The 25,618-nt window shown below is 47.0% G+C and overlaps 9 protein-coding genes across 9 annotated transcripts; 2 read left to right on the forward strand and 7 right to left on the reverse strand.

Annotated features, from left to right (window-relative positions):
• Positions 1–1,715: 1,715 nt before the first annotated feature.
• BGZ61DRAFT_375978 (uncharacterized protein) lies at positions 1,716–2,699 on the reverse strand (the record flags this gene model as incomplete). The annotated part of the gene is made up of 1 exon (XM_046242463.1): positions 1,716–2,699. The coding sequence occupies one exon, from the start codon at positions 2,697–2,699 to the stop codon at positions 1,716–1,718; it is 984 nt and encodes a 327-aa protein (XP_046093284.1).
• Positions 2,700–3,258: 559 nt separating this feature from the next.
• BGZ61DRAFT_406606 (uncharacterized protein) lies at positions 3,259–4,566 on the reverse strand. Its single transcript, XM_046243160.1, has 3 exons — positions 4,448–4,566; positions 3,903–4,386; positions 3,259–3,837 (listed from the first exon to the last, which is right to left on the reverse strand). The coding sequence occupies exons 1-3, from the start codon at positions 4,546–4,548 to the stop codon at positions 3,700–3,702; spliced, it is 723 nt and encodes a 240-aa protein (XP_046093285.1). The 5' UTR covers positions 4,549–4,566; the 3' UTR covers positions 3,259–3,699.
• Positions 4,567–6,191: 1,625 nt separating this feature from the next.
• Positions 6,192–6,659, reverse strand: BGZ61DRAFT_542272 (uncharacterized protein; the record flags this gene model as incomplete). Its single annotated transcript, XM_046255163.1, has 1 exon — positions 6,192–6,659. The coding sequence occupies one exon, from the start codon at positions 6,657–6,659 to the stop codon at positions 6,192–6,194; it is 468 nt and encodes a 155-aa protein (XP_046093286.1).
• A 157-nt stretch (positions 6,660–6,816) lies between these two features.
• BGZ61DRAFT_406608 (uncharacterized protein) lies at positions 6,817–11,400 on the reverse strand. Its single transcript, XM_046243161.1, has 4 exons — positions 11,110–11,400; positions 9,692–11,020; positions 8,888–9,637; positions 6,817–8,825 (listed from the first exon to the last, which is right to left on the reverse strand). Exons 1-4 carry the CDS (start codon positions 11,322–11,324, stop codon positions 7,118–7,120), a joined length of 4,002 nt encoding a protein of 1,333 aa, XP_046093287.1. The 5' UTR covers positions 11,325–11,400; the 3' UTR covers positions 6,817–7,117.
• A 102-nt stretch (positions 11,401–11,502) lies between these two features.
• On the reverse strand, positions 11,503–12,697 carry BGZ61DRAFT_524703 (uncharacterized protein; the record flags this gene model as incomplete). The annotated part of the gene is made up of 3 exons (XM_046252666.1): positions 11,503–12,053; positions 12,140–12,383; positions 12,470–12,697. 3 exons carry the CDS (start codon positions 12,695–12,697, stop codon positions 11,593–11,595), a joined length of 933 nt encoding a protein of 310 aa, XP_046093288.1. The 3' UTR covers positions 11,503–11,592.
• Positions 12,698–13,493: 796 nt separating this feature from the next.
• BGZ61DRAFT_546030 (uncharacterized protein) lies at positions 13,494–14,651 on the forward strand (the record flags this gene model as incomplete). The annotated part of the gene is made up of 3 exons (XM_046255322.1): positions 13,494–13,603; positions 13,824–14,154; positions 14,216–14,651. The coding sequence occupies 3 exons, from the start codon at positions 13,494–13,496 to the stop codon at positions 14,531–14,533; spliced, it is 759 nt and encodes a 252-aa protein (XP_046093289.1). The 3' UTR covers positions 14,534–14,651.
• A 1,189-nt stretch (positions 14,652–15,840) lies between these two features.
• On the forward strand, positions 15,841–16,293 carry BGZ61DRAFT_487928 (uncharacterized protein; the record flags this gene model as incomplete). The annotated part of the gene is made up of 1 exon (XM_046250046.1): positions 15,841–16,293. One exon carries the CDS (start codon positions 15,841–15,843, stop codon positions 16,291–16,293), a length of 453 nt encoding a protein of 150 aa, XP_046093290.1.
• Positions 16,294–17,687: 1,394 nt separating this feature from the next.
• On the reverse strand, positions 17,688–18,479 carry BGZ61DRAFT_542275 (uncharacterized protein; the record flags this gene model as incomplete). The annotated part of the gene is made up of 3 exons (XM_046255164.1): positions 17,688–18,195; positions 18,253–18,315; positions 18,394–18,479. The coding sequence occupies 3 exons, from the start codon at positions 18,477–18,479 to the stop codon at positions 17,688–17,690; spliced, it is 657 nt and encodes a 218-aa protein (XP_046093291.1).
• A 155-nt stretch (positions 18,480–18,634) lies between these two features.
• BGZ61DRAFT_524705 (uncharacterized protein) lies at positions 18,635–20,559 on the reverse strand (the record flags this gene model as incomplete). Its single annotated transcript, XM_046252667.1, has 6 exons — positions 18,635–18,995; positions 19,029–19,321; positions 19,359–19,579; positions 19,694–19,946; positions 20,279–20,412; positions 20,476–20,559. The coding sequence occupies 6 exons, from the start codon at positions 20,557–20,559 to the stop codon at positions 18,907–18,909; spliced, it is 1,074 nt and encodes a 357-aa protein (XP_046093292.1). The 3' UTR covers positions 18,635–18,906.
• Positions 20,560–25,618: the final 5,059 nt, after the last annotated feature.

Raw genomic sequence — 25,618 nt, forward strand, 5'->3', positions numbered from 1 at the left:
ATCTGGGACAGGACGAAGCCAATTATATTCGGTGGTGCAGGATCCCTGGGCTTTATGCGAGAACCCCAAAGGGGCTTGCAACCCACATAGAGTGTTGCTACATTGATTGGGTCGTTGATGGTTCTCGGCTCATGTTCAACGAACGTCTGTCTACTGTGGAGGCGGCGGAGTCGCGAGACGTCCACTCGACACCAGCTGCAGAAGATCCCTTCTGGGGGCGTTTGGTACTGTTTTGCCTGCTGGAGCTGCGCTCTCAGTGCAAAAGTATGGGCTGCTCACTGTAGCCCACTATAACCCACTATCGTAAAGCGGCTCTACCAGCTGCAGCCTTCTCTTTTATAGCAGGCTGCAGAGCTGAGGTGTAGTCGCTACAGGCCGCTATAAAATACAGCGCTACAGTTGGCTTCAGTAGCTAGCTATAGCCCTGTATTGAATTCTTTTACCGCTTTGGGATCTTTTTTCCTTCTTTCTTTTGCGCACCGTGCCTATTGTGCGACAGGTATCTAGCATAGCGACTAGAACGCGACCGGGCAGGCGTTCATTCGGATCATCTAAAAATTTTGCGAGTGTTTGAGTTGAAGTAGCGCCCTGTTTTGACCCAAGACGGCCACCGCTGATGACGCAAAATTCTGCATGGGGTTGAATCACGGCTCAGTTGCACTAACGAATCGACGGCCTGTTAAGCCGGGACGCGGCCTCGTCCAAAACACAGTTGCAATTTGGTGGCTGCTCAAATGAGAATTTAGGGCTTGATTACAATTGCCTATCTTTAATGTCGGGATCATTGTCGATAGAAGCGGATTCCGCAGGCATGTGCCAGAAGCTAAAACCCACCGTGGCAAAGGGGAATGAATGCGCACTCCGCTATGCGTAAGGCGTAGTGCAATTTAGAGCCTGTCCACAAGCGCCCGCTAGCTTCGGAATCTCATCGTTTCAATCACGCGAAGTTATTTATAGCTGGCTACGGGGAACAGGGTCTTGAGTGGGTATTTGCCATTGAGGTTCTGATCCATTTATCCCTGACTGTTAGTTCGTTATTCTAGGAAATAGTTGAGGCCTTCGGGCTGTCCGGCCAAGACGGAATCACCGGACTCCACCACAATGACGAACATGAGTCCCTCATCAAACTCGCCGGATGACACCTCAAACGTCATACGGAACTAAGAGATCGAGGTGCTGAGCCAGGAAATCACGGATGAGGAGGGCATGTACCGAATCCGGGCACTAACAGAGTCTATTATCTCACGATATCCTTACTTCCCAGCCCCATGTTTGACTAGGACACCTTGTGCCGTCCGTATCTTCTGATCCCAAGGCTCCCCCCGCTCCCAGACGCAGACGCGAATCGCTTGAACTTTGCGGTGGATCGTTCAACGGGGCAAGCGAAAACGATTGACTTTGAGCATGCCGAACCGTATGATGAGGAGAAGGCGCAGTTGGAGCTGAGAGAGTTGAGAACCGAGCTGTCAAAGACGACTGGAAGAGGAGCAGCAGGCAGTAGCGACAGTCAATGGCGTGGAGCTGAACGATTCAGCGCCTGTCCATTAACCCCAGGACGCGCAGAGGTAGAGAATCGGTATCTCTAGATTGTGATACCATAGCGGTTGTCCTTTCTCCGGTCATGTCAAGATCTGGTTCGCGTTGGCTTTCCCGGTTTGTATAAGTTTAGTTTCTGTCTGTACCGGCTTTGATGACTGCACGCACAGAGAACATACTCAAAAATCGTCACCCCAGTAATGGAGCATTCGACGAATTCCAGAACACTCCCTAATGTGGTCTATAAACCCACTCTTTGCTCGAAGTCGGGTCAATGTCGCAAGAAGCAGACGAGCTGGGTCGATATTTGGTGGCAGAGGGTCTCCAACCGCAGAAAAGGGCCTAGACCCGAGAAAGTGCCCAGACTCTTCGTATTTGCAACCTAGACACATTCGGCCATAATCAGGACCAGAACTGGTCAAAACAGGCATTCGGATAGATGCCATCCCGCAATACTTGTCTCTCACATAGTTCTCATCTGGTGGGAGCTTTGACAGGTCGCATCCAGGTGGCTCTAAAGGGGCTTCATGAAACCGCCTGAGAGTGTGGAACTCGTTGTACTCCATTCCAGACGAGTCTTTGGGCATGAGCTTGGCCACATTCTCTGGCGAACCGTGCACGTCGATTGCTAACTGCTTGAGTTGTTTGATGCTGACGAGACGGTGAATCTGACGATGTGTGACCTGCCACATAACACAATAAGAACCAGGAATGCTGTGCAGGATAGGTATTCTCCCTATCTGGTCGTCCGTCAAGGCAAACCACTGTTTCGCGAAGGTCACCGTCGTCATGTGGAGTGCGTGGTTTTCGTGAAGACAGTCAAAGCAGACTCTCTCGCAGGTTGGGAGGAATAGAAAGGCTCCGAATTCGAAACAGGAGACACACTGCCCTTCCAGAAGCACTTGTCGAAGCAACGCGGCCGAGTGAATTTGAAGCAGCCGTGTTGCTCCCAACGCGCCGAGTATTGCTGGGGAATGTGTCATCACATCGCGATATGATCGCAATGCTTCTACGGCCCTCTTTCCTTTAAGAGAGACGCGGGAAAGCCGAGACAGGGACTGGAAGTCGAGGAGGTCGAGAACTTCAAGAAGTAGTTCTTGAGGCAGGACATCGAGGCGACCAATGGATGAACTACTAGAGTCCCGTGATATGGTTGACGGCATTGACAGGCGGACAAGGTGAGGTTGAATCATGTCGCGCAGATCATTCTCTTCAAAGTTGGTGAGCTTGCGAAGGCGTCTCCTAGAGATCTCTGGCTGGGCCGTCATTGTTACGAGAGCGGAGAGAAGGATGGACGGTGCTGACTAGTGTCAAGTAACAAGGCAAACGAGATAAAAAATTATAGTAGAGCAGGTGCAATGTAATAATTCCCCTCTGTTGAAGGGAAATACCAAGGGAAGGGGGATAGAATGAGTACGTTGCTGATGAAAGGAATAAAAGGCAAGACACACAAAGTGTCTTGATCGATTGAGGAGAAGGCATTCTGCCACCGCCTTACCGTCGACCTGCGGAAGGACTCGGCCCGGAACAGGGCCCGTTGTCGGTCGCTGACACCGGGCAAGGGGCTAGGGAAGCCGTGCAGTAGGGGTCTCCTAATTGGATATAAAACGGAGGGATGGATTGCTGAGCGCCTTGAGATGCAGGATATTCTACAGATTAAGGTACTCAAGTATTGAATTATGGACCTAATTAACCCTGGCTCTAGTAATATTAGTTATACGCTGTACCTTTAGCTCAGCTGGTCAATCCAACATCCAGTATAAGAGAAGTAAGTGCGCCGTGTTCCAATTCTGCACAAATCACCTCTTCACGTCTTTACCCCCATTTCATAGAAAGAAATACGCTGCATTTTCACCTCTAGATACGTCGAAGAAGCAGTATCGATTGATACTCGCACGGAAGAATCTACCCATCGTCTGAGAAGTCTGGCAAAGAACGGGCCTTCGGGTCATCCTCCAACGCCTCCACTGCCTAGGCTGGAGCTGATCAGAATAGATCTGTGATACGCAGTAAGAGGGCCAGTAATACTCGATCCTCTGCGCGATCAAGGCTGAGGTCTTGGTATGCTTTGATGAGAGGTTGTCAAGCCACAGTGCATTTGCTTTCTCACTGGAAGGCGACTTGACGCTCCCTCCTCTCGTAGCATTTTGTCCATTAGCCATCTCAGTCGAGTATATATTTCTTGAACCATTGCCAGTAAACCAATGTGGTCCATTCCTTTATGTGCTCGAGAAAGGCAGCTATTTTATGGATACCCAAGCCGGAGTTGGTGCGACCGATTGGTTGATGGAGCCAGAGGATCTGTAAATAGCAAGCAAGTTAGAGGACGTTACTCCAGGACAGTTCTTGGGGTAGGGCATACGTACAGTTCTCAGCGATGGTGTGCCATCTGGGTTGGTCTTCTCGGGGGACGTTGCGGCGTAATACCAATCATGTCCCTGCATGATGATGCCATGTAAGGCCCCCAGTTCGTCCAGCGCGTCGTCCACGTACTGCGCTTCCGAGCGGGTGTCGTCTCGACTGGCTACGAGTCGCGCGGGTGCAACTCCATGCAGCAATGAGCGCAGCATCTTCCAGTGGGCAGCTTGCCACATGGCGATTTGCAAGACAGCCCCGTCGAAGTCGTCGCCAGATCTCGTAGTCTCGAGGCTGACGGCGATCGGGTACGAATGCAGAGCGCCGTAGGTTGTGTGGTTGATGCTCTTCCGGGGGAGCTCTTGGCGCAGGGATTCGGTCTTGATGGCGTAACGAAGATCTGGCTCCTCTCGAGGGTCAATGTAGAGACAGAAGTCGATGTGTCTGTCGGGAGCGGGTGTGGGGAGATAGTCTTCAATGATCGAAGCAGTGGTGCTGGGTACCAGGCATTAGTGTAAGTAGCCAACCAAGACGTAGCTATGTGTACTCGACTTACCAAAGGCTAAAGTCGACGAGACGTTCATCTCCAGTGCGAAACACATCCTTGAGCAGCGGGTTGTGCACCTCGATGTTCCACACGGGCTCATCGTGACCCATCTCGAAACAGCGCTGGGCATCAGAGCAAATGCCATCAACAGTCTCAGGCGTGAGCCAGCTGCCCTCGTGAGTAGTGCCTGCAAAGGCAGTGTGGTCAAGGTCGAATTCCTCCATCAGGGCGTCCATGTCTGGCGTGTTCATTCCAGGCGCGAGGACGCCCTTGCAACGCTCAAAGCGTTGGATCTGGAGGAGCGCGTGTTTGATGGCCTTGGGGAGGTGGGGCGCGCGGGGACCGGTTAGTTGGCGTTTGACGATGCCTTCGTTGGCGAGGTCGAGCGAGGGGAATTTGCGACGTAGTGATGATGCGTTGGAGGGGGTGGACTTTATGGATGACTTGATCGGTGAGGGTGAGCGAGACGGAGATAACTGAGCAGCGTGTTCCAGAGCGGCGATGCGGTTGAGGAGAGCAGCTAGAGGAGGCTGGTCCAATTCATCCAGCCTGGATTCTACCCTCCTCCTCTTGTTTGGTGTTGATGGCCCGCTCATGGTGGAAGCTTCGTCGTCGTTTTCTTCAGGCTCTTGGTTGAAGGGATGGGCTCGTTTATGTGTTGGTGTGGTTGGGGTTGATAAGGAATCGCCGGGGTATTGCCGCTGGTGGATCGTGTCAAGCCATTCGTGAATAAAGGCGGATGTTTCCATGTCGGTGGGATTCAGGTCAGCGAGGGTCGATAGTTTTGCCTAGGTAGACATGGCATATAACCGAGTCAAGAGAAGAGTTCGCGATTCATTAGAATTGGATCAACCTACCTAACTTAGAGGTCAGCTAGCAACCTCACCAATCTGAGCTACCCCGCGCTTCATTCAGTGTTTCTTTGGCGGGTCCGGCTGTCGGAACGCAGATCCCGACGAGCATCTGTTTATGCCTGAGATGCTAGGCAACCAGCGACAACGGCGATTGCCCCTGGGACACACCGACTGTTAGAGATAAGGTCGTTAGAGGTAGCCAGTCATCATCATACAGTTAATTATGCAGGTCAGAGCATCTTCCCTGTGATTCCCACTACGTAGTCTACCGTACGGAGTATAGACTCGACAAAGTGGCCCCCAATCTTTCACACTAGTACCCGCAAATTACTCCATGGAGGTTTATAAGATCTACCAATGACCAAGGGTCTTGGAGCCCACATGCTTATCTCTGTAGATCACTTCCCCATACAGTTAATCAAGGGGCATTTTGCGGGAAATATTGCGGGCCAATTTGCTAAGCCCTACAGTAGTTTCCCATCCGATACCCCACTCCAACTACCATTATTGGTCGATTCGAGTTGCTCCGGCTCCCCGGATCATGCGAAGAGCTGCTGTATGATAAGCGAGGGATGAGGGCACTTGTAAAAGAAGATTGCCGAGATGAAGATCTAGTGCACGGTCTCAGCTGAATTGTCGACGTTTGAGACGACGGGATGCTCACCTCCATGGGCATAACCTTATGAGTGGACGAGGGACACGGCCATGACGAGTTGGGCAGCAAGAGATCGGGCAACATCAAGCTGAAACAGGGAGCTGCCCGATGCCTCCCTTGCGTCTCGTAAGCTGCAGCGTGCCGGAAGGGTTACGAGGCATGGATGATCACGAACGACCGGAATTAGCGACAGCTTGTCTTCCGAGTCGCTGCAGCTTGCTCTACCCCATCGACGTATCCGTAATCAACAGGTGATGATGACATGGTCGAGTAGTAGTAATGCGACAGGAGGAAGCTGGATCCCATGGGCAGTGGAAAACAAGGGCTCCCAGGGCAAACCCTTTGGGTTGTCGCACGCCACGAATGGGCCTGACGTGATAGCCAAGTACTCATCTGTTGCACGCATGGGAGGTGACTGCTTTTTAGTACTGGATGAGTCCCAGAGCTGAATGGTCGGTCGTTCTGAGGATGTGTTGGAGACAGTGTCCTGATTAATCACCGTCGGGCAGCGCTCCTGTACAGTGGAGTTAGCGCTTGGATTTAGCGCGTATTCACTGGAACAAGCCCCAAGAGGGCTCGGGTTAATCTTGGCTTCAGGTCGAGTAAGTCGGTCGCGGAGTGTCGTAATCTCGGTGATAACGCCTTCCCAGCTGTTAATACTGATCTTGGTGGTGTTGACGGCAATGGGAGCATCGGGGGTCGGTGCTGGCATCTTCACTACCGTTAGTCCTCTGCCTCTAGTCTCGCAATCGCTGAGCTCCGTGTTGTTGGCCTTGCCATCGCCGCAAATGTCAACACTGACTCTGGAAACATCCTCAAACTCGCACTCATCGCTGCTGTGACCAGAAGAGTTCACACTCCGAGGAGAATTTATTGTAAACACCAACGAGTATATTAACCTTATTCTCGTACACTAGCTATGATGCCCGGCGCAATTCTATAGAATTAGACACGCAGCCTAGGCCGGCTAGATAATCCCTAAGGGCGCAAGAGAAGCCGTACAATCGAGTCATACGCTCGACACCTTTAATAAGGTAGCTCCTCACAACAATGAATGGTTAGACCGTTAATGAGCAGAATCACTAATTCTGCTCTGAAACATCCGGAACTCGATTCTGTCATTTCCTCCTCAATTAATCCCAGAAGAACCTGTGGAGGCAGGTTGCCAGCTCAACAAGTTACTTCCGTCCAGCCGTCGGAGTTCTCACCGTCGTCGTCACCCCCTTCCTTTTTCTCATGCTCCCGGGGCATCTGATTGAGCTCGATTGCACGCTTCTTCCACATTGTCTCCTGGATCCCGATCGCCTGCAGTGTCTGCTTTGCCTCATGCTCATCGCGCATCTGGAAGAGTTCCTTTTCACGCTTCTGCCACATTGTCTCCTGGGGCCTGGTGATCTGCAGCCTCTGCTTTTCCTCGTGCTCCCGAAGCATCTGTTCAAGTTCCTCATCACGCTTCTTCAAAATGGACCCCTGAGGCCTGATGATCTGCAGCGTCTGCTTTTCCTCCTGCTGCCTCTTCTCGTCCTCTTCCTGCTTCTTTCTCCTTACTTCCCGCTGCGCCTCTTCATGCTCCTGGCGCATCTGATCGAGTTCCTTTTCACGCTTCTCCCAACGACGGGGCGATTTGTCAACCACTTCTTCGACAGCAGGGTTGACATGGGCGACCCGAGAGCCATTGTCGCATACAATGAACTCTGGCATCTGTGCATCGAAATAGGGCTGCGGCACAGACTCTGCTCCGGGGACGCCGATGGCATAGTCTCCGTTCTTGTCAGTCTGGAAACTGAAAAAGCCTTGTCCGGAAACTGCCGACCAAACGATGCGCAGTTCGCGGTTGTCCGTCAGCTCAGCATCTTGGACGCCATCGCGGCAGGCAAGTTCGTCTGCCAAGTCAAACTTGGACTTCTCGAAGAAGCCTGGTGGGTAGAAGTAAGGGTCAAGATGCAGCGCCTCCTCCACGCCCCAGGCAAGCGAATCGGTATCTTCCTCATCGACAGCCTCGGGTGTGTTATCTTCCTCGGCTTTGTTATCTTCCTCGACTGTGACATCATCCTCGACTATAACATCTCCCTCGTCTATCCAATCTGCCTCGTCTGCCTCATTTGCCTCGTCTGCCTCACCTGCCACACCTGCCTCGACAGGCATGGGGTCGAGATGCAGGGACTCGTTCGAGTCCGATTCGTTCTCGGAGTCTTCGGCTTTGCGCTCGGCGATCCTGAGCTGCTTGTCTTCCCACTTCATGGTTGCAATCTGCTTGTCGCTGAGAGGTTGCTTCGGCTCACGTGGAGAGGGAGCCTGCCGAGCGAAGGGGAAGCCACGGAGCAGGCGATCCTCGGGCAGTACCACAGTGAACAGCCGCTCCTCGCCTAGCTTCACGGGCTTGATGTTCTGGGCCTCTTGCCCCTGCTTGGAGCCAGTGGCCTTGGTCGTGGTGTCGTCCACCATGGCGCTCTTGGGCTGCTGTTCTCGCTTACGCGCAAGGTACTCCCTCTGCGCGTCCATGCCTGTCATGCCGTACTTTCCCGGCTTGTTTCTGGCGTTGAGGGGCACCGACTGCATGGGGAACTCCTGTCGGAACAGCATCTCCCAGGCCTGGCCGCCTCGGTCCTTGAGGCGGCGTACGAGGAGGTTGAGGAGGGGTGCCATCAGCTCCACGTGGAATGCGTAGCCACAGCGCTTCTTCAGGTCGGGCCGTGAGTTCAGGCAGCGCATGAAAACAAGAAGAACGTGCAAGTACTCCCACAACTTCAGATCCTGGGTCACGGGCCGAGTCAGGAGGCGAATGTTGACGGCAGACAGCAGCTGGATCGCCCTATCGACCACGGCTGAGTTATCATCTAGCAGCAACAACTGGCACAGTACAAGACCAATTTCGGGGCTGCAGCCAGTTAGTATGGATGATTGATTTGATGAAAAAGGCCAAGATTTATGGATACATACCTGGGGCGAACTGTATAGCTCTGGATAGATGCCGCGACCGTGGGGGAAGATGGGACTGATCTGTTCACGGCCCAGCCAGATAGGCCTCTTGACGAGGGGGCGGTGGCATCGGCCTTCTTGGCATACTCTCCTTGAGTCGCGCGGGAAGCATCCGCAGTGGTTGTCTTCTCGTGGATGCAATAGTTCACCTCCGCGTACTGCGACGCCGGACCAACCGAGGATGGGGCCCAGTTGATGATGGCACCGGAAGGCTGCGGAAGCGGTGACGTTCGGAACATGGAGAACAGCTTAGGAGGCACAGTCGACTTGGAGTCGTTGATTCCAGCGACGAGCGGGAGCAAGCTGCCAAAAGCGAGCAGATGAGTCGCCTTGCAAGTGTCGAAGCCGCTCTGTTCCAGCTCCTCGGACGGGGCCGAAGCCAGAACCAGGCGGGCAATGGCTGTGAACAGATTGTCTTCGTCCAACGAGAGGACCTGGTCCAGCTTGGTCGACGTCTGGCCCTTGGGTGCCACGAAGTGTGGAAGGATGGTAGAGATCATAGTCTTCCACGCCATAGCAAATGGCCGGCTCACAGTCAGTGCCTTGAGGACGTTGAAGAAGCGTGCCGAGTAGTTGTCCATGGACAGGATGCTGAGGTGATGGTAAAGGCGACCAGCGGTAGGATCTATGTCCGACACAATGTTGTACTTGTTAATCGCGACCTCTTTCCAATGCATCTTCACATCGGTGTCCTGGTCCTCAATGGCGAATCTAATTCAGATTGTCAGTGTATCTATCGATCGGCCAAGTGGTAACCCGACGTACCTGTATCGAGCCAGATCTCCTGCGCATTCGACGGTGAAGTAGCGGCTGTCAGTCGTCTCCTCCAGCAGCTGCATCATCGAGTATGACCGAATGAGAAGAACCAGCATGTGTTCCGAACTTTCGGGCATTCGGGCGCGCAGGACTTCGAGATGGTCATGCACGCCGTGCTTCCAGAGTCTCGCAGGCATGCGGTGTTTGGCAGCCAAACCTCTGAGTGCTTTCGAGGCCCTGGGATGGCTCGATGCCAAGAGGAAGTCATGCATCTCGTCGATGCCGGCTCCGTGGAGGGCTCCCAGAGCGTGGTATTGGACGTTGGTCAAGCTGACATTCATCCACCTGCCCTGAACAAACATGTAGTAGATGTCGCCGATCTTCTTGTACCGACTTGGGTCTTCCAAAGGCCGGCTGTCGGCTAGAACTGGATTTTGCTTCTCCTTCTTCTTCTGCTTCTTCTTCTCCTGCTTGGCCTCGCAACGCTTACACTTCACGTTATTGGCATCCAGTCCGGCCTCCTTCTGGGTGTCGCAGTTAGCCTCTGCCTCGGCTTCGAGTGGGGTCCTCATGGCTCGTTCGGCAATGTTGTCATTTGCCTTCTCCGTCGCCTTGTCGATGGCTGCCAGTAGGTCACGGCCAACGGTGAGGGCATTCTGTCTGACCACCGCCTCTGCGTGTCCCTCGTCGCCCATTGCCGTGGTGGTGAGATGGGTTGAGGCTTGTGAGTCGGGCCATGCATACTCCCTTGCACGAGATTTCAGAGCAACCACCAATCCCTGCACGCACTCGTCGATGGTAGGGACGTGAAGGTCCAAATTCGACGGCAAAGAGCGGATCGCAAAGGCACGGGAGATAAAGAGGGAGATGTACGAGGCCGTCGCGTCATCCCCTATGCATTTGCTCACAAATTTCTCGATCCCCTCGAGTGAGGATAGCAAGGCCTCGCGGATGACTTTTTCCAGGTCGACATGGCCGCGCTGAAGTAGAGCCAAGAGATAGTAAGGGATCACAAGTAGGAAAGGGATGACGTCGATAGAGTGGATTTGGTGCTTGAGAGTTTGGGCTTCGTCCACCTCTACACATTTCGTTTCGATCGTCGAGTAGCCAGCGTAGATGCCCTTGACTTCGGCAATCAAGTGTTCCAGAGAGATGGGGGTAGTTGAGGGGCCGTGTAACAGAAACTCTTCGGAATCAACGAGATCACGGCGACCATCGTGCCATGGCCGTTGGGAGTACATCGGATGTTCGCTGAATATCAGTCGCCAATGTGCTTTTCGCTTGGCGCCTGTCCCCGGTGTGGAATTGGATTCTGCCATGTTCGATGTGGCCTGGCCCCTAGTATCAAGGAAAGCGTTGAGGTTAGCAAATTGCAGGTAGACTCGACGCAGAGAGAGACTGCAGAAACTAGGACAGCCACTACTTACCCATCAGACCCGTCGCTCGACAAAACGACAATGGTCTTTGATGACGTGGCATCGTCGGTACCGGACACAGCAGCAACAATGACACTCAAAGCAGTAGAGTCGACATTGTCAGCATGGTCGGACAAAGTGGCACTGTCCTTGGACAGGAGAGCATCGCCGGCCGACAAAGCAGCATTAGTGTCCTGACGGACATCAAGTTGCATGTCGTCGGCCATGATAGAATGGGAATGGAGAAAGAGATAGAATCGTTTGTGTTTCCGGGTTCTCAACTCAAGTCAGCTAAGAACGATGACAAGAGGTTTGGGTTCTCAGAGCAGGACGGGGAGCGGAGGACCGCTATATAAGCACTCTCAAAAAAGCAAAAAACGTCGCGCGAACTACGAGGCATCCAGGCAACTTAACACCCGCTTTTGGGTGTCCCAGCAAGGCCTTTCTTATGAGACATCTCGGCTGAGGGGTTATATCATTCGCAGGACATAGGCACTAGCGGACCTTGGCGGCGCATCTGTTGAGAGATGGCTTTCTGAGGCAGGCGAAGTTGAAATCTAGATCTTTCGCGGGGATTCCCAGCTCGTCCTCACCGTGTCCCCAAACCGTCTCGAGCTGATCCTCAAAACAACGAGGCTGGAGAGCGTCCAATGCCTCGGGAAGCTCGCCCATGATCCCCTCGAGGCAATCCACCGTCATGTCGCCTGCTTTCGTAGCAGCAATATACTTGAAGCCTCCGATTTCCCGTTTCCGAAGACGGCTTTTATTGGGTGACTTCCCTAGGCCAGCAAACCCAGTCCTCCACGACTGACGCGCATATCCAAAGCAGGGCGAAGAAGAGCGGCTCCGGTCGGTGTGGTTATACCTGCACAGCGCCTCGGCTGCCATGTACTGCGTCGTGTCCGTCTTACTTTGTCCGATCAAGGTCGATGAGCATCCAATTGGCGTCTTTGGGTCTGTAATGATGTTATTCGACGAAATACCACAGTGGAGAGTATTACCAGCTGTCTATGGACACCGGTGTGCCTTGATTGCATCTCACATTGACTCCAGCAGTTCCTTGCCTCTTCTGATAACGCGACCGGCTGGCGAGGCGACGAGGCAGAAATAGATCCTATTCTCCCACAGATTCTCGCCCGGCCTGTCTCAGACTCGGCTTGTTCTTGCCGGCCGGCAGCTGGTCGTTCAGCTCCTGGGCCAGCATTGTCTTGGTGTCGGACCGCGCCCTCGTGGATCCGGACGCGTTGTCGGACGTGTGATCGGATGCTGACTTGTGCTCGCGCTCGCTGTGACGGACGGATGATGTTCAAAGTAAACGGCCTTATCCCGGAGCCGGTGGGAGTCCGGAAAGCGTTACACGAACACGTTACACCAGGGCTTCCCTCATGTCTGCAATCGTGGTGACACGATCAATCATGGTGGGTGATACGGCGATGCGCCACTGCCTTGGCCACACCTTTGACGTCTCGCTCTTCAGTAACTTCAGTTGCTCTACGTCCGGCTTCGGCTTGTCTGAGGCCCGCGAGAACTTCGCGACGTGGCCATCTCGGGTTGCATAGCACGTCGTCCCGCGAGACACAATGGCCCGCTGCCTCACCATTAGATTCGGTCAGCCTGACCGTCGTTTCAATGCCGACCGCGTCATCCAGACCGGTCGAAGAAACCAAGTTCGAATCCCAGCCGAAGCCGTGTCACCGGGATCCCCCAGTCCAGCGCGAGCAATAGCGCGAGCAGTAGCGACGACACTATTTACTAGCAGGCGTTTGACATCCCGCGACCCGCGATACTAGATGCCTCTATCGCGGATTGGCAGGTTCCTAATTCGCCACTAACCTAAACAGCCTTGGCTGTCGTTGTTGGCCCCAGACTGGCCAAACCATTTAAAGACGGGCTAATTTGGTTTGGATCGACCGCGACGCACGGCTCGACGCGAGTCATTCCGGACCTTGTCTAGTTGACTGTCACTGGATGACGATGCCAGCCCTACGAGCGGATTTTCCAAAGCTTGTCGCTTGTTTGCCATTAAACGGGAGCCTAGACGGGTGCTTAGACGGGTGCTTAGACGGGTGCTTAGACGGTGCTTAAATGGGTGCTTAAACTGGTGTTCCCAGTCGCGATGCCCGCGTTTCTGGTGTTTTGGGCCATGTGCTTGTCGCCCAGCCGCCTTGCTTTTCATTGTGGCTGCCGCCTTCGGTTCCATTGGCAATCAGCTTCTGTCTCACAATTTGAGGCGTGCGGGCTGCCACGCATTCAACTCGAGCACTGCAAGCTGACGAGGCCAGACGTCATGTCTCACTATCGCACGAACAAATCACGACTGCTCTCGGCCCAAGAGCATTGAGGAACGAGAAAACACCCAAGCAAGCGACAGTGTGATTGGGCTCCTCCAACACCAAATGCTGGTCACCAAGCTACTGCAGCTCCTCGTCGGAGTTTGCCTCATCCCTTGCGTCGCTGCGGATGCTGGCGATGGCCGGTCCAACAACCTTTTCACCTACATAGCCACGTAGGTGTCTCAGTTCAGTTTGTCTCGCGGAGTCCGAGTACTGACGCCATGTCGTGTCTAGGCTCCTGGCCCTCTTCGGAGAAAGGGTAACCATGCAGCACATGAGGCAAGCTATGGGCTGAGCCGACAATGTAATTCGGTCAATGGCCCCGCTGGCCATAATTACCACCATCCGAGACGTAATCCGCGTCTGAGGTCCCTCGTGGCTTGGCAAAGCAAGGGAGAGCCGTGCCGTCCCCGAGGCGGAGCTGATGTTCTCCACCTCCGAAGAGGTGTGCGAGCTCTGGAACAGCCACGAGATTGTCAGGGTAATGGGTGAGGGACTGATGCGGGAATTCATCATCCTCTTGCCTGAGGACGGGAAGATGGAGGGGCGAACTCGAACCCACAGAGTCAGGCTAATTCCAACAAGGAATAGCGACCAAGAGTTGGTGGAAATGACGCTGAACCACAGCAACAACAAGTCTCCCGAGAAATATGATCAGTCATTGTATCCACCTGTGTCGCGTCTGCCTAGCTATGTTTCAGAGGGCACAATGGTTTGCCTCGCGGTATGCACTGTTCAGCTTTCGTCGCCCGGCTTGGGGCAACAGGTGTGATGACCATATTCAGAGCTTGGCAGCTGTGCAAGATTGTGATGGACCCAAAGTCTCAGCCTCTAATGCAAGGAAACGAAAGGATATAAATTGGATTGGTTGGCAATGGATGTTGGGGTGGATTGAGGGAAAGCTCCCTCGTTGGATGTATCCAGAGTCTCCGGAGACAGACGGAGCGGTCCAAGATCCGCGGTCCAAGATCCGCAATCCAAGATCCGCAATCCAAGATCCGCAATCCAAGATCCGCAATCCAAGATCCGCAATCCAAGATCCTCAGTCCAAATCCGGCGGGCTGTGGGGAGCTGGAGGCTCAGCCGCATCCCCGCTGGCATGAGCACCGGCAAACGGAAACCCTCCCGGCAACCGGACGAGGATACGGATCCGGCAGTCCGGGGCCAGCATTCCGATACTCGGTTCGAAGCCGACAGGATGATGAAGGTGGGTGACTTGACTTACGGCAAAGGGATTTGAATTGATTTGAGGAATTGATCAAGTCTGGGAATATTACTATGTGTGCAAGCCAGCGCCTAAAGCTTCCAGCTGCTTAGGGCGCTGTAGCTGCTGTAGGTGCTGGAGCGGGGGAGGGGCAGTGAAGGCCATAGTGGAGGCAGACAGTGGAGGCAGACAGTGGAGGTGTTGGTGGACCCGAGGTCGGACCCTTGTTTCGACTTGTCCCATTTTACGCCTGAGATGCTTGGCATACGGGACAGAGGTGATCGCCCCTGCGACACACCGTCTGTCACATAGCTAGCCTAGTCATCAGGTCCTATGTAGCATCGTCCGTAGGAGGCCATAGTGGAGGCACACAGGAGGCGGAGAGACAGTGGAGGCTGGGCTGTGTGATAAGGTCAAAGCGCTGCATTAGTCTGTTCCATACCACCGGTATTTCTTATTTGACCGTAACTTGAGCAAATCACAACTAACAGTCCATAAAGTGCAACAAATGTGGCGACCTGAAAGCCAACCCTTGCAGCTATCATTTGTGATAACTATCAAGAAATATGATAAGGCTGTGCGCGGGGTTTTACGCGAGGTATTCTATTACGTAGGTAGTCAAGGAATCGAAACGGATAGATTCTGGTCGACGTGCAGGGCCGTCTAGTGATTCGATAGTTAGCAGCAGTAGCGCTGTATCAGCTGTCAAATCAGGCTTGGGGCGCTGTGGCTGCTGTAGCTCTTGGAGGCTTGGGGTGCTGTAGCTGCTGGAAGCATGAGGTGCTAGGGCGTGTACAGGGATGCTGAGATAACGGATCTCATTTGCACTGGGGGCAGTGCGGCTCTTATTTTTACTGTACCTAGGTACAGCGGCCCCCTACCCTATAGTAGATAACTAATTAATAACCCTACCCTATAGTAGATAACTAATTAATAAATAAAGTAGAGATACAGAGAAGGCGAAAGCGACAACGTGACCAAATCATACAGCCCCTTACAGACCTCGTTCGCCCAGTACATGCCCTCCGCCTTCATGTGGGTAGCAGCGAAGACGTTGAGGGAGCCAATGTCTGGTGCAGTTGAGGTACGGCCTACAGACGCTAATGGAGAGAGCCGCGTCTCGTGGCAATCATTTGCACTGCACAGTGCTCAAATGGGATGGTGCTGACCCTCCTAGTCGCATGCGAGACACAGCTCAGCTGCATCATGTTTGTTGAGACGCTGCTCAACAAGGGCGCCGATAAGGAGGCTAAGGACCGCTTCGGCCGCATGCTGCATGCTGCTTCATGGTGCATGAGGCCAAAGGATGACGGCAGCAGCATGCCGCTGCACTGGGCTGCCATAGGAGGATATCAGGGTGTAATGCAGCTGCTACTCAATATGGACGCCAAAGGGAGGCGAAGGATCAGTTTAGCAGCACACCGCTTTACATGTATAGCTGCTATTGAGGGCATGAGGCCGTGGCGCTGCTGCTGCTTGACGGGTTTTGCCGAGAAGGAGGCCAGAGACAACAGCGGCCGCATGTCGCTACACAGTGCCATCGCCAGAGGGTACGAGTCTGTGGCTCGGCTGCTGAGAAAAGAGAGTAACCACCTCGTTCATATACCTCGGAAGTGGCAAATTGATGCTGGGCAAATGAAGAAATGGTTCTTTAGTTGACTTTTCTCAGATGCTGGGACTACTCTGTTCGTAGTTCGTTTTCACTAGAGCCGGGATATTCGTCCGTACCTTTGCCAACCTCGTCCGCCTCGCTGTTGCTCTCACTTGGTTGAAACTGTCAGGAACCCATGATACATAATGACCCATAGTAAGCCGTAAACCGTAAATGGCCATCGCTGCTATCCCAAGCGTGGTAGACGCAGCTCAATCACATCTCAACTGCAGCTCAACTACAGCTCAACATGGGTAGTGCCGTGATAATTCGACCACAGCCGCATGCTCCCCCCGGGCGGCCCACCACACCACAGCGGGGTCCGGCCCAGGGTGTCCGCCGCCTCGGTATTGACGCCCCGGTCGAGGGAGGAAAGAGATAATTAGACCAAGAACGATCAGACGAGACCTAGTTCACATGATTGTAAGAATGCTTCGAGTTCATAGTGCACCCTTGGTCATATCGTCTCTGGACGCTTTCTCGGCATTTTTGACGTTTCGCTGCAACTACGTACAGTACTTGTCGTCTTTCTGCTGCAGTGATGGATCCACGTACAGCCCACCCGGGATTTTAAATGTTAGTTCGGGACCTGAATTCGCCACGATCGCCGCTGTTAAGTCTATCTTATTGGGTCGTTTAAGTAGGGGTGGCTTCACTAGTAATTAACTAGGGAAAGGTGTCGATCTCATCTGCAGTTATGATTTTATGCTGTTTTACGCAGAGATACTGCTGTAGCACGATAAGATTGTAGTACAAGTACCTTCTTCCCTATAAAAGCCTAGTTGATCTCTAGGTATCCCTACCTGCCACTAAACATAGGTACGTTACTGTAGGCTTTGTACCAGAGCTAACATTCGAAATCCCTGTGGGCTGTATCTGGCAGCAGCTTGCTTGCTTGATTTGCTTGCTCTGCCGACAGCAGTGGGTGGGCCCAGCCCCGGATTTCGCCCCAAACTTCAATTCCACTCGACGCGATGGAATCATTAACGACAACATCCATCGAAACGCCGGCAATGCTCGAGTCTCCGAGAATCCTTGCATGGGTTCAAGATCTACCCGGCAACTACAACCACAGTTCACGCCCGTCCTCTCCGCTCGCGTCGCAATGGCAAAAAGGAAAGGCTGCCACACTGCACCGCCTGTTTGGAAGTACGCAGAACATCCTTGAGACTTATCGGATTGTTGCAGGCCTGCGGGAGCTTGGTGCGTGGGCGAGGGATGTCTACCTCCCCTGGTTTCAGGATAATATTTTGACTAGATGAATCAAAGCATTCAGCATCAGTATTTTAATAGTGACTGGACCAAGTACAATATTTAACCCATATCTTGTTGATACATACACATGCTCTTCGCTCCGATGGCCTGTCACCGACGTCGCCTGAATAGTTGTTACTCCCACCCATTACTCATGCCCCAAGTTCATCTTGTTAGCTAACACCTTCAATAGCATGCAATCCCGCTCCTCATAGTTCTTCCGCAACATCTGCAGCTGGTTCTCCGCGTCCAGTCTCATCCGCCTCTCTTCATAGAGCTGACGTAGGGCTTCCTCCCTAGACAACGACTCCGCCAGGGTCCCAGCAGGCACTTTCAGTTCCGGCTCTGACGCATCCCGGCGAGTATGGGCATGCTCAGACCATGGACTCAGCATCGTGCTCATCCGCGCGACAGAGCGCAAGGGCGAGTCGCACTGCCGGCTGTGCACAGCTTTGACGTGGCGGTCGCGCGAGTCCTTCCGGGACCATCCTCCCTTGCGGGTGCATCCTCGGTGCTCGCAGAAGAAGAGCGCCGTCTTCTGATGGACCGCCGCGTGGTGCCGATCGACGTCGCGCTTTGTTTTTGCGCGGAACGGGCAGCCTGGGCTCGGGCATGCTTTCAAGATGGCGCGATTGCCAACGGACTCGCTCGACTCTCTGGCAAAACGGTTGGTTATATGACGATGAGTAAGGGTGTTGGGGCTCAATCCTTACGTCGCCACTGCACCCTTTACACTTGTAGACTTGTTCATGTCCGTATTCGGCTCGGAATCGGCTCTGTATGCAAATTTGTGTTAGCATCTTGCCTTCTTTCGGCATCCGCATATTGCTCGAAGTTTTCTTGGCCAAGCGTACCGGAAAGCGAAGGGATCGTTGCCATTGGTAGCGTCGAAAGACCAGGTGAAAGGGGCATTTGCCGGTAAGTAGGAGCCCGCCAACATCCCGTCCACCGGATCCCACGGGCTACCAGGGAATAGATCCAATTGACCTGTTGAAAGACCAGCACGGGTATTGTATGGTGGTCTTCCACAAAAACCCTGGTTAGTTAACATGGCACTTGGCTTGCTCTGTTTACTTCGCACACATGAAGGTGGATACGTGATGTATGGGGTACGCTTTCTTTTTCCTGGCTCCCGGGATCGCGAGGTCCTGGCAAGGATCCAGAGGAAATCCATCCAGGGGCTTGGTGCTCAGGATCCTCAGAATTACGCCTTGCGATGGAAGTACCTCCGTCCGGGTAAGGAATTCCTTCGGCCAAAATGCAGCCGCAGTTTAGTGGGATATACATACACGGTGCATTTAAGCTTTCGGAGTTTTCATACCCGGGCTCGGATAGATCAACTGCTCGGGTTTATTCCAAGGGATCCATCATAGCATGTAGTCCAGCTGGGGGTTCCTTGAATCCTTGCCGGCGGAGCTCCGATGAGCATCGTCAAGTCCTTGAAGTCCCGACAGGGCTGGAAAAAGTATAGCGAAAGGGCAATACACACACACATACCAAGGAATTATAATAAGACCGGATCCGTGGCGGTTTTGAGCATATCCGTTGGCCTTTTGGGTTGTCCTGGGTCCATGTTTGCTGCGTCTGCAAGTCCGTTTGATGAGGTCCGGAATGTAATGTGTCCACACGAATGTGCCATCAGCAGTCAAGTACTGAGTGGAAAGGCAATGTGACCCGAGGGTAGTTTCGTATCGTCGAGGTCCGGATCCGAGGTGTAGAAGAATAGAGAGGTCGAATGCGGGAACCTTGGATCCATTCGAAGCATGACGTAAGAAAAGTAGCCTGGAAAGAGAATGGCAGTGACATGTCAATCAATTACCTATGATCGGTGTCGCCCTGTGGGCTCAGGGCTTCGCCGAACGGTTCGCTCTGATAGAGGTTGATGCTGTCGTCAGCCATGTCGTGCGGCGTAGTGAGGAGAGTAGTAGGATGAGGTGAAGATCGATCTCGTTGGGTTAAGCTGGAAGGGAAGCGGAAATGACCACCGTTCGAACTGGGAATCTTACGGACTCGGCGTCCCTTAAATGTTCCGACTTGTCGCTGCAACCCATCGGCTTTCATGAGCCCCACGTTTCAGCCAGACGGCGCCTAAACGAGGCAAATACTTGGGGCTGCAGCCACCACCAATGATAGAACGCCAGAGCAGCAACTTACAGTCTGAGCCCCATCACCGGGCGACATTACGGCCACATGAGGCCACCGGGGCCATTTGCGGCCATTTGCGGCCATCGGGGCCATTTGTGGCCATATGAGGCCATTGTGACCTTTTGCGGCGGCCACGGCGGCAAGATGAGGCTCAATACCGCAAGGCGCTGGCCAAAGAAGAAGCGAAACCTGGTTTCTCCAGGCCAGTTGTGTGCGTCGGGCATGGTGCTGCAGCGCTGTGGCCTCTTTGTTTGCAGAGGAGCTGAGGATTCATCCAAGGCTGGTCGAGTCATCTTGCTTCCTTGGAACTGCATTTTTTCGACGCTGCTAACCAACACATCCAAGCTTGCTGGTCTTCCACGTCTGACACATGCAAGAATCCTCTCTTCTCGAGACATCAACCTACTGCTGGACGGTGCGCCTCGTAAGCCACACAAGCTCGGGACGAAAGGTCTGTTAAGCGTCACCCTGCACCACAAAGGCCTCGTGTGTGAAGTGTGGATGATACAGCTCAATAAGCCGTCATCGGGGGCCATGTAGGCTATGGCTACAGGTACTACATTCCGAAGGAATTCTCGATGGAATTACACTTACCAGATGGCCAGGGCATGAGCCACACACAGGCCGCGAACTTGACCCATACCAAATATCCTGTAAGTTCCCATGCGCCACCCCAGAGGTTTCTTGCCTCTCGTCTCGCGCCGCCTTTCTTCTGGGTAACTGCGCGGCTATATTCTTTTTTTAAATATTTTCCATAGTACACACCATGGTTTAATCTTCATTTCGCTTACTGTCAAGTAATTCACCATGAGCTTCCTCCTAGTGAACAACTCCACAGCACTACTCGAGCACGATGTGCCACCGAGATCTGGCATGGATCAGTCAACCATTGTCGGCATTATCTTCGGCTGTCTGGCAACACGAATTGCGCTTGTCAGAGTAGTCATCGCATGGCGGTAATTGCAGATTGCTGCCTCGAGATCCGACCTGTCTTCAACGAAACTCTCATTAGATGGAGTAATAAGCCGTGTCCCATAGTTTGTAGTCAAGATCGCCACTGACGATCTGGTTGCAGTACGATCAGGGTCCACATTCCAGACCAGGGCCAGTCCAGACCGGTTTCGAGATAACCCAGACAGTACCCGAGGATGATTGGCAGCGGAATCTTGTATGGCTGCAGATACAGACCAATGTCTGATACGTCCAGGAATTGCTCCACGAGACTGACTTGGGTAGTTGGATGAATGGATGGATTTTATTTCGCCCAGGGATCATTTAGAGTCAATTGTTATAGAGAAGCACGAAACTAGCACTTTGTTTGCATCGCACTGTTTCTCCTGTCTTTACTAAGTATGGTGGCATATTAGGCAAGATGCGCAAAAGCACGAAAAAAAAATCGGAAATCGGAAATTGCAAAATTGCGAATCTATATATATAGGTTTATACTTATTACAGCCTATTATAATATAGTAGCTACAGTATATATAAAGATTAACTGATAAAAATATAGCTTATAAATTCTGCTTATTTTCTTTAATAATTTTAATATTAAATTTTAATATTAATTAAAATATAATTAAATTATAATTAATTAATTTTATTTAATATTTTTTAATAAATATATTTTAAAATACTTAAAATAGTTAAAGTTTTTTTTTAAAATAAATAATGTAATTTAATTAAATAATAAAAAATATAAGAAGAATAAAAAAAGAATTTTTAATTAAAATTCTTATTTTAATTGTAATTATAATATTATAATATTATAATATTAATTAATAGTTAATTTTAAATATTAATAAATTTATTAATAGCTATTAAAATATTAATTTAATTAGTAATATAATTTATTAAATAAATAGCTTTAATAGCAGTTAAAATCAGCTATTTTAAATTAAGTTATTATTAATTTTAATTTTAAATTTTTACAAATTCATTTATTTAATAAATATATTTTTATATTTAATATATTTTTATATTTAATATATTTTTATATTTAATATATTTTTATATTAAAATTTAATTTATTAATATTAAATCTTTTTATTTAATTTACTATTAAAATTATAATATTTAAGAAAATAATTTCTTTTTTTTTAAATAATTTTAAATAATTTTATAAATATTTAAAATATAATTATTTATTTTATTTTAAAATTATAAAATAAGTAAAGAATATTTAATATTTAATTAAAATATAATTAGAATATTAGTATTAAATAATATAAATTATAATTTAAGAATATATTAAAGAGATAATTTAATATAATTAAATATATTAATAGCTAGTAAATCTATTTCTATAAAAACACTAAATAAATATCTATATATTATTATATAAGAGATAGCTTATTAAAAAGTGCTAGTATTTCTTAGAATATTATTATAAACTTTAAATATTAAAGTATAAAAAGTTATAGTATTTTTTTTTAGAGTATTGCTATCCGCACAACCCCGTATTGCTATCCGGACAACCTTTAGATCACGTGACCACATTTTCTTCCCCACCACAGCCGCCGCAGCCCCGGCAGCCGAGGCAAAGCCAGCCCGCCGGCTTAACCCAAGCGTACGCCGCATGCTGATACAAGCCGAGCTCGAGACAGAGGCTAGCCCGAGGCCAACCCAAAGAACGTCGACGCCGAGATCACGAGGCCATACAAACACAAGGGGCAGGGGAACGAGAGGCGGACGAGGGAGGGGAGGCAGGGCGTCGGCAGCACTATCGTCAGCTGTGGAGGTCATCCCGGTCACGCAGCCGGAGCCGCCGTCACAGCCGGAATAACAGCCGGGCCGTCAGAAATACTACTTTTCACGGGGAAATATCGGAGATGCGTTTTTTTAAATAATTTGGCCGTGGCCAGGCTCGCGGGCTGTTGGAATATGTAGATGTTAATTGAAATTTGCTTGGAGTTAATTGCGTTCCCTGACTTATACTGTAATTTTAGTGTAGTGGAGGGAAGAGGTAGAATGTGGGGTGAAAAAATGTGGTTATGTGATCTAAAGGTTGTGTGGATAGTAATTCTCTTTTTTTATAACTAGTAAAAATAAATAAAGCTAGTATTTTATTATATAGAATTGTTAGTAATTATATTATAAATTGTAATATAATATTTCCTCTTTATTAATTGTATTTTTAAAATTATATAAGTAAGTTTAATTTTTTTAATATATTATTATTAGTAAATAATTTCCTTTTTAAAATATGCTACAATATTAATACTATTATAATATTTAATATTATAAAATTAAAATTTTATAAAATCTTAAAATAATATTATCTAGGAGATTATATTAAGAAGTATAATTTTAATATAATATTTTATTTATATTATTAAAGTTATAATATAATATAGAAGCTGTATAAAGCAGCCTTCAGGCCTTTATTAGTAGTATTATATTATATAATAGATATATATATACAGCTTTAATATAATAACTGCTATTATTACTTAATTTTTTACCTTAATAGTATTAAGTTATTATAATAGAGCTCTAGTAGTATAATTTCTATTATATATAGTATTTAGTTTTTTTATAGTCTTACTTAATATTATCAGATAGATTAAAGCTATATAGTAATCTCAAATAGTAGAAATAAATAATAAGAGCTACACCCAGCACCGGAAGAAACAGTAGCTAAATAATAAGATTATTACCTATCAGTCTCTACCTAAAGCTTCTATTTAACCCCTCTAACTTTAATCCTATTATCTACAGTTAACAATCTTACTATCTGCAGTTAATAACCTTAAGATAGTAATCTTATTCCAAGTAAAGGGATATAAGGGAGACTGACGTCTCCTATTATTAAAGGGCTAACTTCCCTTTTAATACTTATTTCTTATCCTATAATAACTAACTTTAAATATAATAAATTTTATTTAAAAAGCCCTTACTACTAGTAATATATTATATCTATATTATATAAATAATATCTAATATAATTTTAAATTCTCTTAAAATTTAAAGAATAAATTAAAAAGATAGAAGCTAAATTTTCTCTTAAGCTTTCTTAAAGAAGAAAATCTATTTAAGCTATTACTATACTATCTATAATATCTAAATAGAAAATAATAAATTATATTAGCTATTTTTAAATACTATTTACTTCTTTATAATAGAAATAGAATTAATAAATAAGAAAATTAAATTCTTAGTAGTAATTTTATTATATATATTTAAATAGAAATAGCTATATTTTATAACTTAGTGAAAAATATTAATAATACTAATTTAAGGAGTTGAGTTTTCTTCTAGGATATTACCGAGGCTTAATATATCTTCTGGTTTTAGAAGCTATTATATTATATTGGGTTGGTATAGATACTAGCTATATAGAATACTGGCTAGAGGGGGAATTTGAATAACTTGGGTTATTATAAGTATTAGGGATCTTAAGGTATTAGGTTGGGTTGTGGGAGTTTTTAGTGTATTTATTAAGATTAAACTGGGTTAAAAAAGTTAGATAGAATTTTAGTAGAGAAGAAAAAAGCAGCTTAAAATTTAAAACTTAGGCCTTAGTAACTGTAATATATATATAATAAAAATATAGTAAATTTAAATACTAGATTCTCTTATTAAGGGGTTATATATAGTATATACTATTAAATATTAATTTATTTATTAAAATATATTAAAATTCAGCTAAAAGTTATTAGATTTACTACTTAATAATTTTAAGATTATTATTATTGAAACTTTTTTAAAAATATATAATATATAAATAAGATTTTTTTAGCTAGTTTCTATTAGTTATTACTCTTAAAGTAATTTTTTTTAATAATTCTTTTAATTTTTTTTATTTTTTTAATTTTAATTTTAAGCTATTTATTAATATTAATTTAAATAATATTTTATACTATTTTAAAAAATAGAAAATAAAAAATAGAGTAAATTTTAACTTTTAATAATAAGTTTAATTTATAGTTATTTTTTAATATTTTTTCTATAATTTTAAAAGATTTAATATACTTATAATTTAATTTATTTATTTTAATTTATAATATTTTTTTATCTAATTTTTAATAAATTTAAATTTAGTTTTTTTTATTTATATAAATTCTTTAACTATTTAATTATAAAAGTTCTTCTTAAATTAATAAATTCTTTTTAATTAATTTAGTAAATATTAATATTAAATTTAAAATTAATATAAATTAATTTAGTAAATATTAATATTAAAGTTAAAATTAATATAAATTAGAGTAATTTTTATATTTTTATATTATATAATATTATAGCTTAATTATATAGTTAAAAGGTTTTTAATTTAATTTTTTTATTTAGTTATATATTTAAGATTATTAAATAGTAATAAGTTAGTAATTTAATTTTATATATAATATTAATACTTATTAAAATTTAAAAGTAAATAGGAATTTTTTATTAAAAGAAATCTTTAATAGAAATTTATAAATATTAATAATATTTCTTAAATATATATAAAAAATTATTTTATATTTATTAATTTCTAATATAATATAAAATAGGAAAACTTTATAAATTTATTTATAATAATAAAAATATTATTATAAAAGATATTTATAACTGAATTTCTAAATAGAGATAATTTTATAATAAAATTTATAATAATAGAATTTTATAATTATTTAATAATTAATAGAAATTATAATTTTCTATATAATTTATAATATTAAGTTATAATTTTACTATATAAATTATATTACTTAATTATATTTTATATTAGTTTTTTTATCTTAGAAAATTAATATATTATTTTAACTTATTTAAAGATTTTATTAATTTTTTAATATTTATATAAAAAGTATTTATAAATCTTCTTAATTAATTTAAAATATAAATCTTTAAGTATTTAAGTTTATTATTTATATTCTTTTAATAGCAATTTATTATTAAACTTTTAAATCTGCTAATATAGTAAATTATTAAATTATATTATAAAAATACTTTTTA

The sequence above is a fragment of the Ilyonectria robusta genome, assembly GCF_021365365.1.
Source record: "Ilyonectria robusta strain PMI_751 chromosome Unknown BGZ61scaffold_106, whole genome shotgun sequence".
NCBI classification, from domain to species: Eukaryota; Fungi; Ascomycota; class Sordariomycetes; order Hypocreales; family Nectriaceae; genus Ilyonectria; species Ilyonectria robusta.

What these genes read in the sequence shown, in the direction of transcription:
- BGZ61DRAFT_406608 (XM_046243161.1), bottom strand. Translation starts at nt 11,324, where the DNA reads ATGGCCGACGACATGCAACTTGATGTCCGTCAGGACACTAATGCTGCT. An exon ending in GGAGATCTGGCTCGATACAG is followed by an intron (nt 9,638 to 9,691) that starts GTACGTCGGGTT and finishes AATCTGAATTAG; the next exon opens with ATTCGCCATTGAGGACCAGG. An exon ending in AGCTATACAGTTCGCCCCAG is followed by an intron (nt 8,826 to 8,887) that starts GTATGTATCCAT and finishes AACTGGCTGCAG; the next exon opens with CCCCGAAATTGGTCTTGTAC.
- BGZ61DRAFT_406606 (XM_046243160.1), bottom strand. Translation starts at nt 4,548, where the DNA reads ATGGGTCACGATGAGCCCGTGTGGAACATCGAGGTGCACAACCCGCTG. An exon ending in CTCGTCGACTTTAGCCTTTG is followed by an intron (nt 4,387 to 4,447) that starts GTAAGTCGAGTA and finishes CCTGGTACCCAG; the next exon opens with CACCACTGCTTCGATCATTG. An exon ending in GCACACCATCGCTGAGAACT is followed by an intron (nt 3,838 to 3,902) that starts GTACGTATGCCC and finishes TGCTATTTACAG; the next exon opens with ATCCTCTGGCTCCATCAACC.